This window comes from Serinus canaria, chromosome 3, assembly GCF_022539315.1.
Source record: "Serinus canaria isolate serCan28SL12 chromosome 3, serCan2020, whole genome shotgun sequence".
NCBI lineage: Eukaryota > Metazoa > Chordata > Aves > Passeriformes > Fringillidae > Serinus > Serinus canaria.
Genome location: NC_066316.1, coordinates 79129035 through 79144236, shown reverse-complemented (window position 1 = coordinate 79144236; position 15202 = coordinate 79129035). Strand labels below are relative to the sequence as shown.

The 15202-nt window shown below is 36.8% G+C and overlaps 1 protein-coding gene across 2 annotated transcripts in view; it reads left to right on the top strand.

Moving 5' to 3' along the window:
* LOC103819494 (cytochrome b5 reductase 4) overlaps positions 1–15202 on the top strand; it is a 30460-nt gene that overhangs the window by 1650 nt on the left and 13608 nt on the right. For both annotated transcript variants that reach the window (XM_050972327.1, XM_050972326.1), the window contains exons 3-10: positions 2699–2799; positions 4818–4902; positions 8960–9001; positions 11273–11327; positions 12680–12737; positions 12848–12941; positions 13498–13530; positions 14261–14383. In XM_050972327.1, coding sequence (XP_050828284.1) covers positions 2699–2799; positions 4818–4902; positions 8960–9001; positions 11273–11327; positions 12680–12737; positions 12848–12941; positions 13498–13530; positions 14261–14383 — 591 coding nt within the window. The remainder of the gene's footprint in view (positions 1–2698; positions 2800–4817; positions 4903–8959; positions 9002–11272; positions 11328–12679; positions 12738–12847; positions 12942–13497; positions 13531–14260; positions 14384–15202) is intronic.

The following is a 15202-nucleotide window of genomic DNA, read 5'->3' as shown; positions in this document are numbered from 1 at the left end:
TTCTCTTTTATGTACTTCAAGAAAAAGCAACAAAACTCAAAAAACAAGAAAAAAAGCCACACTCCAAGAGAAATTGTGCACCTCCTGTGTTTAGGCCAGGTGTAATCTTGACATATTTTGGCATAACTTCAAGTAAGAGATTCTGTGTTAAAAAGATCTTCTTTGCTTTCAAGCTTTTCAAAATAAATCTTCCAAATTGGCATAATCTATACCTATTTTATAGCTGCCTATGAAAATAACAAAATACAAGGTTTTAGGTAATGTATCAAATAAAAAGGACTTAGCAAGAAAATAGGGCTTTTAAAATGCTGACCTGTACACTTTTCAGTCTTGGACAGTTAATTATTTTGAGCAGTTGACTATTTTTAAGGATTGCTTTAGAGCATCCAAAACCATATAAATATTAAAAATACTACTTAAACCTGGAGAATGATCTTTAGAAAATAATTGTGAAAGCACACGTACTATTTCATAAAACTTATCATGCAAATGACAGTTGCCACACAGAGCAAATGTAATCTCTGCCTACAATGACAGATGCCCATGGTAACTATGCAGTTCTATTTCTGTTACTATTTTAATGACATTTTAGCTCAGATGTTGAATCGTATGTTATACATTTAGCAGTGTATGAAGGTCTGGAACAATAGCTGTGGCTAGAAGAGTATTTTCAGAGTTGCAAATGAAGTTCCTAATTGTCTTACAGAAAGGAGTAAAATATTTGCTCTGCAGTTTAATCATTTAGAGGCTAAAATATGCTAATATGACTGTAAATTTGTTAGGAGATAACACCAATTTCTGTGAAAAATTGGTATTTAATCAAATGTCATGTCTGAACTTCAGCAAAAGAAAGTTAAGAATTTCTGTGTGGGGGTGACTGTATTATTGTTGGGTGTTGAGAGTGAAAGTAAAGGGGATGAGAGTGAAAACTAAAGGTAAAATGTTATTCAGTACTGGCCTTTGAGCAAAATAATAGGATTGTTAATTCCCTGTGCTGCAGTTGCATGTGCTAGTAAAACTACAGTGGGAGGAGAGCTAAAAAAACCTTTGCTATGTTCATCTGTTCATTTTTCACTCTGAAAAAGGAACATCTACTGCAGGCAGAATTACTGCCTGGAAATGCTTCTGTTTTCCTTTTAATCTCATCTTACCTTTACTGCATGTCTGAGGCTGGTTTTTACAAGAACTCCATCAAGTTGCCTCTGTATCTTAAATTTTTCCAGGTTTGCCTTCTCTGTGTTCTCAGATGACTAGTGAAAAAAGCATCGTAACTGAAAATCATGGTAGCCCTCATATGTGGACAGGTAGTAAAAGAATATAATTATGGAAAAGCTAAATTAGGTCTCTGCATTGGTGATTAGACTGTGTCTCTAAAAGAAAGAGCAAAACCCATGAGAGCAATGTAAAGTAAAAGAAGAACAGGAACTAACTTGGTTCAAAACCCCAGTGTGATCAAGGAAAGCTGTCATATAGGGCACAAATTTGTACATAAAGGGGGATTCAGGGGAGTTAAAAAAATGCATGAAGGATCTATAAATTATATATTTCATTTGCTCCAGCAAGTTTGATGGTAAATTATAGAAATATTCAGGAGGCCATGGCTAGGCAGAACCTTTAATTTATGGTGTGCAGTAACCACTGCTGCACACACGATGGCACAGTGAATACAGCCATCAGAAGAGCAGATTGGTAAAGTGTGCGGAGATCTTTCCCTTGTTATTGGCTGGGTCTTTGCTGTTGGCTGGGGTGGTTGTTCTTGCCAGCTGGGATTGCTCCAAGTATGTCTGTCCCAGGCTCAGTGCTGAATGTCTTTCTGTCCTTCTGAAGTAATAATGTACACTTCCTAATGCCTTCAAAGTTTTTTCTGCAAGTGCTAGCACAGTTCTGGTTTTGGTAGCTTCCTGATTTGATAATGTTAAATATCTTCAAATATTCAGGCAGGTAGGGGGATGCAATCATCACGTTAACAGCACTATGTCTGTAGTAATTTTTTTTTAATTAGCTGCCTTCTTCAGGCTCCAATAACCCAGTTGCCTAGCAACAGTAATTAGCCGTCATCCTTTCAGACCTGTGAAGAAACATCGTTTTATGTTGCTGGAAGTGTAGAAACAATGTTGAGGCCTTTTACTGGAACAGATACAAACAGAGTTGTAAGCCTTTAACGAGCAGGAGCTGTGTTAAGTTTCTTATATTGTGAATCTGAAGAATGGAAGTTTTGTTGCTGATGGTGACAGTATTTCCTTGTGTGAGACAGTTCATTCCTGTAGGCATTTCATTCCATGGTGGTGATGGGTGGTACTGGAAGAACTATAATACTTCAGCGATAACTTAATTGGAAGGGAAACTGAAAACCATTTTGTGCACTAGCTTGTTCAATTTTGTCTCTTTTTAAACCTGCCTGTGGTACTTTTACTTTCTAGCTAGGATACATCATATTCAATTTCTAGGTTGAATTCTTAACCCAAGGCAAGTGGTGTGGCACTGTAGGATTGGCATCTCCATGTAATAAGATACCTCTTGTGCTCTATACAATTGTGTCACTTATGTTTCTGTTTTTGTGAAGTCACACTGTCTGTTCCAATTATGCCTACTGTTTGCTAGTACACTCTTTAGTTTGTGCTAACCTTTCCATTATTTTTGGAGACAGGAGTGGTTGTAGAAATGCTGCTCATATGCTTTTATATTCCGTTTTCTTCAGGATTTGTATATAATGTCACGCCATACATGGAATACCATCCAGGTGGTGAGGATGAACTAATGAAAGCAGCAGGAACTGATGGTACAGATCTCTTTGATCAGGTGAGAACAACTCGCAGCAAATGACACTTGCTCACCATACTTGGAAAAAGGCATGTTTTGCGATTATTTTTAGGGCATTTCAGTGGAAATGGTGATTTGAACTTTTTCAGTCCTAAGGAAAAGCAGCAGGTCACTGCTCAGAATGACACTTACATGTGCTGGAAGAGACATGTAGCTTAAACTTTGTATCAAAAGACAGTAATGAAAATGTCACTTTATGTTGCTAGGATTATACTTCAATTAGACTTTTTGTTAGGAGAAATAGCAATAAAGCTAGCAACAATTTGAGATACCACCTTCCTCATAAATTGCTTCAATGACTACTGTTGTTGGAGAGACCTATTTTTCTAAGAGCTTTCACTTTTGAAAAAAGCTTGTAGAATTCTTGGTCTATTTACTTGGCAGCTGCATTATTAGAAAAAATGCTATAGCTTCTATTAAATTTAACTGGTGAACAACTCACAAGATGACGGTCTCTTATTTGTTTACTGTTTCTTTAAATGTTTTGAAAATACTCAGAAAATAAAGGTTCTGCAGCATGGGTGTGCTTTCTGGGAGGAACTGCAAACGTGGTGTTGTAAAATGTGATTCACTGAGTTGGTATTTTTTAGAAACAGACATTCTGTGGGTCTCCATTACTCACTAGGTTTATCTGGGAAACTGCAAAAGAGCAGAAAAGAAATATCCTCTCTTTTGGAAAGGAAGTATGTTATCTCTTTACATGTCATGCATCAGAGTATGTTATGCCTTCATTTGCAAATATTTTTAACATTGTAAATAAAGATAGATAATTTTTTAGCTTTGTTGAGTTTATCCTTGGTTGGTCCTTTCACAAATGAAGTGTTGGTTTTGGGCATAATTCTTTGATTTCAAGAAATCTGTAGTATTGAATATCCAGTATCAAGTTGGGGCTTAGAATTATGTTGCTGGGTCATTATATGATGTCCTTGAAAACAGAAGTCTTGACATAGGAGTATTTGGGGAAGCCCCTGTAGTTAAGTTCAGATATATGCTTGCAACTTTTTAATTTTTTGTCATGGGAATGGAAACAGGATCCTGAAAATATGCTTTTCACTTTTATTGTTTCTGGCTGACAACTTTTCTGTTACTGGAGATGTTTGTTTTCCCCTCTGCTTTAGCATTCTGTGTCTGTCATATAGTGGAGTTTTTTTAAGAGCTTGGTAGATTGCTAGTGTTCCCCAAATTTCTGGAAAAAATTAAATGTCATTAATAATCCTTCATTTCTTTCTGTTACCTGTATATGAGGAAACTACAACTTATTGATGGGACTCTTTATCTCATCTCCTTAGCTAGTCCAGTTGAAAGTTTTTTTTTTTTAAATCTAGATACCATTCAAATTTGTCATGCAACACTTTGTTTCCTTTTCTCTTCTTGTGATGTTATCCTGGATGCCCTATCAGAATTCGCTTTTCTGCCATCCATTTCCTCTACAAGTTCTCCAGTTCTGGTCTGTAAAGCTACTGCTTTTTCTTCACTTTATTTTACTTTCTTAAATAGGGAATTTCCAAATGATTCAGTGATAGTAAGACAGAAGCAAACAGAAATACACCAGCTTGGTAGGAGGTGTTTGTTTGTCTTAACTATTATTCTTTATGTTTGTTTCCTTCATCCCTTTTCCCTTTAACTGTCTAAACAAGACTAATAAACATTTTGGCAATGACAGGGTCTTTGTTCTGTTGTGTAGCATGCATCATAAAAAATTGCTGTTCTGAAATATATTCTGTAGCTCAAGGTTATGATGTGCAGATATTGCAAAGCATAAATGAGTAAATTAAACTATTGTTACTTTTTTCATAATCCTATTGTTTCACTTAATGCTATGATATCTGTAATAGAAGTAAAAATAATTACTGACTGATGTAATAGTGAGTTCTAATGTGTTTAAAAAATAATCTGCTAAATTAGTCAATGTACAAAAATGAACTTTTCTATTTCAGTGCATAGAACAGCATAGTAAGAATTCCAAATTTTATGAAAAAAAATTTTTGTTAATGTAGGTTCATCGTTGGGTCAATTATGAATCAATGCTGAAGGAATGTCTTGTTGGGAGAATGGCTGTCAAGCCCGTTGCTGCTCTGAAAGGTGAGTTGTGACAATGAAATATTGTCTATTATGCTTTATTCCAAAATTATCTGGAAATTATCAGAAATCCTAAATCACCTCATATTTATGAGGAGAATCTCTATTCTTGCTTAGAGTTGAAGGCTTTTGCATATATTAATTTTTTTTACACCAGATAGCTGAAGTTGAAATTGTTGTATAGTTGAAGACTTTTAGGAATGTACTGCTATGTTTCTTCTTTTGTTTTTAGTCATTAGAAAACAGCTGTGCGTTTGTGTATATAGAAAAGACATTTTACTGTCCTGCCATCTCTCTTTTTTTTTCTGATCCCAGAGGGCAAACTATCATTGGCTGCTATTGTATTGAAATAAAAGTCAATATTTTCAATCTGGTGATTTCAGCCCCTTAGATACATCTGGCAAGTTGCATATGTGTTATTTGAATACACTTTGTGAGCAGTTATTTTTTCCAGGGGTCCTTTAGTTTGAATTTACCTTGAGAAAATTTTGCTGATACAATAGACTCCTCTGAGCCAGGAGAGCAGGAAATGTAGCACAGTCCTAGAATGCAGGTGATGGTTTCCAGAAACTTTAATCCTCAGTCTGTTTTTTGGTTTGTAGGCCACAGCCAAAATTTCCTATACCTGGGAAGCAGACGCTGTTACTCAGTATTGGCCCTTAGCAAAACTGCAGTGAAAACATGAAAGGATTAATGATTACAACTATTTTTCTCCAATTCTGTGGCATACTTTACTTCACGATTTCAGCTATCTTGTCGCTCTTTAACTCCTGAAGAAGTGCACTGCATGCTTGCTTAATGCTTAGATAACATTGTCTTAGCAGTTAGGTTGAGTTCGGTCTTTGTGTGAAGTGAAATAGTATTTTACATCTCCATGACGCTAGGTAGCTAATTCCAGTGTGGAACTTTTAAGTAAGTGCTGCAAAGTATGGAGAAACCTCAGCAGCATAGCTGCCTCACTGAGTTGAGGCATTACAGAGACATTACTGCTACTGCTACTGTCAACAGAACTAGAAATTTAAAAGTAAACATGCATTTTGTTGATTTTATTAATCAAACTTTCTGCAACTGTAAGGAATTCTTGTCACAGCCAGTCAGTAAAACAAGCACATCTTCACCCCTGCTGGCTCTGGCAGTTCATTTTCTGCTGTTCCCTTTTTCTGCTTTGTTTGTTGATAGGACTGTCTATTTTGCTGTAGTAAAATTTGCAGGATAAAGGTGGTCAACTATATAAAACCAGTTCTATTGCCTGTGTTGCTTTTAGCCATTTCAGCCTTGAAAAAACTTAATTTTGTTAATAAAGAATCAAACTGATAACAGAACTACAGAGTGATTTAGGTTGGAGAAGACCTACAAGATCGAGTCCATTTTTTGAACAGCCACCACCTTGTCAACTAGACCATGGCTAAGTGCCGTGTCCAGTTATTTCTTGAACACTTTGAGGGATGGTGACTCCACCACCTCCCTGGGCAGCCTGATACAATACTTGACAGCTCTTTCAGGGAAGTTCTTCCTGATCTCCAACCAGAACCTCTGCACGTGCAGCCAGGAGGTCAACCCCCACCTGGCTACACGCTGCTTTCAGGGAGCTGTAGAGAGCAGTAAGGTCCCCCCTCAGCATCATCTTCTCCAGGCTAAACAACTCCAGCTCCCTCAGCCACTCCTCACAGGATTTGCCCTCTAGACTGCTCACCAGCTTTCTGGCCCTTCTCTGGAACATTCCAGCACTGGACTTGCTGAAATCCTTTACTGTAAGATTCTCAAGGTTTACTTTGATTCCTGGGAGGTTATATATCCTCCTCCTTTGAATTGTCAAAAAGTGATTGACTTACTTACTATTAGCCAGCAATAATTCTAGTCTTTTATCTTTCGAGAAGACCATATTCTGCAAAGTTTGCGTTTCAGAATGGAAGAATAAATTACTAAGTTAAGGTACATGTTTTTGAACATAAGTATAGAGGGAAGACAAGACTTCAAATTATGGAGTACATTGCTTTCTTTTTGTGACAGAGAATGAGTGTTCAGCAGTAGGACGAGCATTGGTATTTGCTGTTTGGTGCAATCTCAGTACAGAGCAAGGAAGGCAGATGTAGGTTTGTTAGGACATTGCTGGAAGATTTGTGGTTGTTTACCTTAGGGTAAACAACCACAAATTTTTCCTGTGGTGTGGTGGTTTCTTGGGAGATGGTACAATGATTTGCTTACTGAACTGCTTAAGGAAGCTGAAGTTTGTCCTTGCACGCTCTAGGTTGGGGATGTTTTAGGAAGAAGAGTCTTTTGAAAATGCTGGTAATAGTTAATATTTTGTCAACTTGTATTTTGAGAATGCTGCTTCATGCTTTGGTAGTGACTAGTAGGAAATTCTGAAGTGTCCCTTCTGTAGTGGTACAGTGGATCTTTGCACTGAGACATGTAGTGTTTGTGTTTGCTGAGAAGGCCAGTAAAATACATACTTAGGCACATGCCTAAGTATGTAAAAGATGATTTCAGAATCTCCTTCAGCAAACCTGTACAGCATTAAACTGCTTGCTGTCCCTTCAAGGTGCTCAGATGTAAACATTAGCACAGTCTGAAATATTTTAATACTGCTGATGTTTCCAGAGACACTGATTAGTCTGTAGTAACATAATCCCTATGTTACTTTAGTGGTTACTTGGGGGTCAGAATGCATGTTGTATTATTAATTCAACAAGAGTGGACTGAGAACTGTGATGTCATGCAAGGAAGAGAGGTAGGGCTCTGCCTTCGATGTATCTCATGTCATCCTTAAAATTGCAGTGCTGATTTTTGTGCAGTGTGTTAAAATGCAGTGAAATGAGATTAGGTTTCTAAGTACAAAAAATTACCTTTCATTAGAAAAGTTTTTTTGAACAACTTGCCCATCCTGGCAGAAACCAGGATGTATAGCAGAATATGCAGACAAATGTTACCTCAACCAAAAATTTATGGAGTATTTTCCTTTTACCTCAGCTAAAAATGTGTGGAGTATTTTCTTTTTATGTTAGAATGGCACAACATGAAAGCCTCTGATCAGGGCTGTTCTTGAAGAGCTCTCAAGTAATTTTGGAATACCATATGGTTGGTGGTTTGCTCTATGAGGCTTTCTTAACTTCTCTTGCATTTTTTTTTTGTCCAACACTAGCTGGTGTGATGCAGAGCACAGGGAAGGATATGGAAGAACAGGGAAAAAACAGTCCCATTTTCGTTTTCATAAAAGGGAGCAGGAAGAAGAGATTTGTTTCTCCTACTTCCCAATCTTGGCTCTTGTAAGAGAGAATATAAATTGGGCCTCTCATGTAAGGACATTCTGGGATGTGCAATGTAGAGAAGGGCAGAAAGGGGCCCAGGAATATCCAGAGGTCTAGTTTTCCCACAGATTTACTGTGAATGGAAGGACATGTGGCTGAGAGGTGCAGTGCCTTTCCCATCAAGCTGAGCACCCTATGAATGAATTGATGCTGTGTAATTCACCTGCTTGGTCTTTCCTTTTTTTATATTCTGCTAGAGTCGGTTGGTTTGAAATAGTTGTAGCATACTGTAGATTAAATGAAAAACTCAGATAATAATTTGAGAATAAAATTATTTGGCAGAAGAAGCTTATAGAAAAATTTCCTTTTTCCTATGTTCCTGCTAAGGATTGGGTTCATATTTCTAAGGATTGGTTTGGTCAGATTTGCAGTCTACTATGTGATGTTGTGAGAGAGGTATCATTGGAATTCTTAACAGATTCAGTGAGCTTCTTAGCTATGAAGTTTATAATTGCACAAGATAATCTGTGATGGTTTCTTTGAAGCGTCAGAGTTCCTGCATTTCCTGTCCTTTAGAGCTGTGCAACTTTTGGTGCTTATAATGTAGCATATTTTTAATTAGACATACTCTTTTGGAATGGTAATCAATGCTGCATTTATTTGTTGCTTCTTGATGTCTGAAGCATCCCGGTCATTCTGTTAAGACTTTTGGAAGGTTTACTTGGAGATCCTTGCTTTGGCTAATTTAGCATGATGTGGGGAAGTACTGTAGCTTCTTAACTGTTGTGCTTGTTTTTCATTAATGCTTGCAGAGATTTCTTCTGCTGTGTCTGAAGACAAGAAACAGCTTAATGGTAAGTTCTCACCTGGAGCAAAGTTGGGAGTGAATCTCAAACTTACGTGAATATCAATGAATGAGCAGTATTTATCCACACTTCTCTCTCTTTGCATTTGAACAGTAGTCAGCCTGTAGTGATCTGTGGAAATTTCAAAAGGCAAAATCCTACCCAAGTATTGTGAATTCAGTGTTTGAAAGTATTATAAAACTGCAGTAGAATAGTGTAGGTAAGGGAGGTATGAGATGGACATGCAAGGTCATCATGTCTTTGAAATGCCAGGAAGATTTTCTGCCCAAGTCTTTTCTATCCAATCAGATCTTCCACTTGTTTTGCCGGATTTTTTTTTTCTTTGAAAGTGCAAAATTTTGCATTTCCTTCTGAGCTTCATGAAGGTTTTATCAGCCCATTTCTCCAGACTCTCTGCATCCCTTAATAACCTAAACCTTCCATGTTTTACCTGTTTGCATGATTTGTTTTTGCTCTGAGTGGGAGAATGTGTGCCCTGTAGGTTGCTAGTGACTGTGTGAATATCAGCTTTCCCTGCTCCCTAGGGAGTGATAACAGTAACTAGGCTCCAGCTGGATTTGGTATGCTGATCACACCTTTTGTGACTGGCAGTTCTACTCACTTTCTGTCTGTGATGCAATCCACGGACCAAACCCAGCTCTTTCCAATGTGCCTGTGAAGATGATGTGAGAACCTTTAGCACTAGTCTTCCTATCCCATAAGATTGTGCAAAGCAGTCCTGTGATGTGCAGGTTGTAATTCTGCTGTTTATCTGGTCACATTAAACTCTTCATTTCATGCCTGCCATCAGCCTTTGGCTTCATCCACAGCTTTCTTTATTTGTGATCACCATGACTAACAGAACACTTTGCCTAATTGGTTCACTGATCACCTGAATCATTGTCTTTTTATTGCAGCATGAATCACTGTTTTCATGTAGCATCTTACAGTATTTCAAAATAATTCATAAATAACTTGGTTTGCCAGAATGTTCTTTTTTATTGTGGCTGTTCATATATTTCTCTGGACCTGCAAAAGCAAGTAAGAGCATGTATGACCATGGATTCCTGTTATCCCTGTAGACCAAGCAATTCATATGTATGTCCTCAAGAAAGGCTTAGCTTTTGAGAAGGCTTTTATCATTAGGTGATTGGGGTTTTTTTGCAGTGATCTGACTGCTCTGACATTTAGCTTCCTTGGCAGCTGCAGATGTTGTGTACTTAGGAGTAATTAAGATCAAAAAATGAGTAATTCGACTGAGTTTTAATTGCTTTGGGTTAATTCTGGATGATCAAATAGTTTTGACAGATTGGGTTAGACCTTTTTGTTTTTATCTACTTCCCACGTGTTGGAGACACTCAATTAGATGTTTAAGCTTTTAGTCATACTAGAAAACTTACTGGCATTTAGAAGATAGTAATCTGGGTAACTGAGAATTCATGTGCTAATTATTTTATGCATAGCCATTTCAGGTTTGCAAGGTTTGCCTTTAAATGGGCTTGAAACCAGCACTCAGCAGCTGTTCATTCTGCAGCTTCCTCCATCATCATTCTATTTAGCTTCTTTGTGTTAAAACTGATGCAGGATTGCAGTTGCTTTTACTATCTCTGTCCTCAAGTTTTTGCCAAATCTGTTCAATTTCTATTCTGCCAGAGATTAGTACAACTGACATTTTGAAAGACTGACCAACTGTTGCTTCCCAGCAAAGGCTGTTTCAGACTGTTTCATGCAGTTGAATAGTTAAAAGTGAATGTCTGAATTCTGTTAAAATTCCTAGCAAAGTGCTATGTAGAAAGATTTGGGCTGCTCTCTTTGCTTAATTGACTGACATGAAATTTTACTTGCGAATTAGGTTACATCAGACATCTCAAATTGAATTTATTCTTCGGAGTTGTATAAACAAATAGTTCTGTTAAAGAAAAGTCATTCAGATAACCTTTTTGTCTATTTGTGCTTCACTATCACAAAGGGTAAAAACACAAGCTAATAACAGATGAAACCGAGTACAGCACAGGTACTGTGGTGTATGGAACTCTTGAGTTCTGAAGTAGGCCTCCATGTTCTAGAACGCTGGTCTCCAAGAGAAAGTACTGAATAAGAACTAAATACAAAATGTAAATAGTCTAGCTACCTGTGGAAATAAAGCCACCAAATATTGTTCGAGAACACTTAGAACATTCAGTTAAAAAACCTGAAACCACGAACCCCAAACATACCTAGTATTATTTATATTAAACAAGCATCCCAGCAAATATTTTAATGACTCTCTGCTCTTTTCAGGTGTTTTTCCTGAGAAGAAAGTACTGGCTTCTTCTGCTAAAGATTTAAGTCCCAGGTAAGCCTTTGTCTGCCATTGTCTGTTGAACATTTTATTTAAGAATTCTGTGCAATTCTTAGTAAATACAAGCAAGTTCTTCCATGTGTAGCTCTTGAAATTTCAGTTAAATGATTATAATCATCATATATACATCCTTGTATAAGTAAGAAAGTTGAAGTTCAGGTTTTAAACAACTTGCCAGAGGTCATATGGGCAGATCATGGTTCTTTGCTTGTTTTATTGATTCCTAAATCTTGTGCTCCCTTGATTGTATACAAATGTATGGCTTATATTTGCAGGCTCCTGACCTTTGTTTCCTGGGAAAACTCATGGAAAGTTATTCCAATTGGACTGATTACTTTCTTGACTTGAATGAATTTGTCCATAAACAATTGCTGTGCCTTGAAAAAGGGCATCATTTCAAGCTGGAATATATTGAGATTGATAGCTGCTTTCAGGTTTCTACAGTATGTAAAGCAAAGCAGGCCCTGAAAGCTCACTGTGATATGCTTGCTGATGTCACTGATGCATCATTTTACTCCATGATACCTCTGGTCCTCAAGGTCCACTTTCTCACTTGGCATCAAAATCCCCTGGGAGTGTGTGTTCTCAGGGCTATTTATTTTATGCAGTCATAAAATTCTGGGGCTTGTAAACAATTGGAATGAGGTTTATTTTCTGAAGTGTTCTCCAAATTTTGTTGCCTTTCTTCCCTGTGTGTCTGGCATATTCTGGCATGTGACTGAAAGGTGTGCAGCCTAAGATGTGTTGGCTGTCCCGGAGTGCTTTCTCCTCCCTTTGTCCCTGTTTTTCTGGTCCAGGAGTAGATGGAAGTTACTTCCTGGCAAGTGTAAGGCCATGCAAATAATTAGCGATTGAAGGCTTTCTTTTCTTTTTTACTTTACCCTGGATTTATTACAAGGTTTGGACTTAGGAACATAAAAATGAATGCAAAAACTTGATTTGTGGAGGTGAAGGGAATTGTGGTTTTGTGGTATGTGCATCAAACCTTAAACTCTTGGAAGCCCCCCTGCCTATTTATTGCTTTTGTCTGGACTTAAGATTTTAATCATCCATAAGCAAGGTACATATACTACAAAGAGAATACATATGCTTTTAAAGTAAAACTAATGCCATACAATTCTAACTACAGTGTACTGACTATAAGAATACACAATTAGATAGTTATTTAGTAGTTTTGTCAGAATTACTGACTTTGAACTTAGTCTTCAAAAGTAGTAAGTAATATGTTTGGCTTGTAAATTTGTTAAACAAGCTCTGTTTGAAGGCTTGGGGTTAAATATGTTTTGATATGCTCAAAGAAAGTAAATATTTTTATTGTATTCTTTATTGTATTTTTTGTTTTATAGTTACGACTGGTTCCAAACAGATAGATTGATCACAGTTGTCATATACACTAAGCAGAAGGTAAGTATATGTCATGAAGGGAGAATTATAAGATCCATTTGTGATCTAGCTTGAATTCTGAGAGAACTTTATAAAAACTTTTGGTTTTTTTTTTCCCTTGGCTACAAAAGGACGTGAATGCAGACTTGGTGATAGTTGACTGTCAAGACAAACAGTTAAGGGGAGAAATCATCATGGATGACCACTCATATCTTGTAAACATTGGTAGGTACTATAATTTTGCAGTTGAAAGTATTGAATTTTCATTTTACTGTATTAAAACCATCTCATCACACCATTAGCATTTTATATACACCGATTAATATTTTATTTTTTTTTCATTAGAAATGGTTAAAGTGCCTTCATGTAAAGGAATTACATTGTTTATCAACTCAGTTCTTCATTTTTTTAGTATGTACTAAATTTCTTACATATGGACTAAAATGCAGAAAGAAATTGATTTTAAAGTTGTGTAAAATTTTTCTTCAAGTGAGTTTTTTATGATTATTAAAAAGCCCTCATTCACAAGGACAAGTGCAGTAATTGCAGATTGTAGCTTTACATGAGCCATTGTTAAAAGTAATGGGAAAAATAATGCCTTTGTGCATGAGGCTTGTAGAAGTCATGAGTCAAATTTCAAGGCCAAATAAACATGCATAACTTTTTAGTATTATTAATTCACTCAGTATTCCTAGACTTACTTATACTTTGTATATATATATGATGGCTGGAATAGAATTTTCTTATTGCTTAACACAGAGTTTGTTTGTGTTTATTTCAGACTTGGATCATGCAGTATCAGAAGATGTGGCTGGTAATTTCTGTCTCTTGCAGCACTTCTGTATCTTCTAGGATAGTCCAGTCAGGAGCTGAACTTCCATGATCCTTGTGGGTCTCTTCCAACTCATGATATTCTATGATTCTGCTATCAGAATTTATTTTTCTGACTCATCAGATACTTCACAGTTTTACTTGCCACCAGGTCCTGACAGAGTCAGTCAAACCAAGCCATAATATTAAATCTTTTTTCTTAATTGTGGCATTTGGGCCTGTGAAAGTAATAAGCTGATAGTGCTCTGATCCCTCTGAGTATGACTGAAGGCTAAAAGATCTAGAAGTTAGTTCTGTTGTGTATTTGTAAACTGTTCTTTGCTTAGACTGAGACTTTTTTGGATTCAGTTGTTAATTAAAATGGCCTTGAAAAGCAAGTAGTAAGTAGTGGTAACTCACAATTTCCAATACATGAGGACTCTGGGTTTATGAGCACTTTTCTTGACCAGATGGTCTGTGAAGCTGTCCTGGTTCCATGATCTGTTAAGCAAATAATGTGTATTAATTATGCAGTTCGTGCCTTTTTTAACTGCACTCTAAAACATTTTAGAGAAATAACTGGAAGTACCTTTAATTTGATATTCTAATTTAAAGAATTACATGTGTCTTGGGAAATGAGTAATTGTTCTGATTTTCATTATAGTTTACGTGTGAAATATTTTTTTGTACAAAGTGTAACTAAAAGTAACAATATGAAATCTTTTCTCTTTTAGTAAATATTGCTGAAAAAGTAGGGAAAGTAGAGATTATCTTAAATAAAAAGGATAATGTTCATTGGAAAATGCTGGGACAGCCCTGTGAGGGTCATAATACTTTTATGAAACGCACAGACAGAGGTAAGCAATTTTATGGCCAGCTACCACCTGTTTTATGACTTTTTGGAGCTTGTCAGTTGTATTTGCTCTTTCCAGGATTTTCTTTTTCTGTTGTTGTACTTTCACTTCTTTCACAAGTTGTCTGATCTTGAAAGCTATTCAGGAATTTTCCTAGAAAGGGTTTGACTTGGAGGAGGGTTTTTTGGTTTGCTTTAGTTTGTTTGTTTTGTCCCACAGTGGAGTTGAAGGTGAACCAAATATTGGAAGGGTAATACTGCCTGAGTGTTGTTCCATCTCATGGTTACTTGTGTGCTTAGTGACCTCTCTGTCCATATGAAAACCTCAGTAGACCCTGAGGAGAGCATTCATGGACATGTGTCAATCATGGGAGTAACTGGAGTGAAGTATCAAAAACCTTCGCTTGCAATTGTTACTGTAGATACAGTAACATCTGTCAGTGCTGCAAGGTTATTCTAGCTCACTACATCTTTGTAACTTGAGCTCAGATTAAATATGGAACTTAAAGTCATGTGTGGGTACTAAAGCCAGCTCTGAATGAACTGTGTCGGCAAGAAGAAGTAAATGTTACACATGGATTCATTTTGTGGTAACAGAATAGTATGAACTTGCTGCAGCACCAAAGTATGTTACAGTGATCAGTGTGAGTTTGGGTTTTTTTCAGCTTGGTTAAAAATTTCTGCACAATTTTATTGTGTAATATAACCACATTCCTGATGTTATTGTGGTCACCTAGTTTCTCAAAAGCCCTCTTGGTCTTCTATCTAATAATGCTCTAAAATTGACTGTTGGATTATATTCTGCCTTATTCTGTGTGAAAGC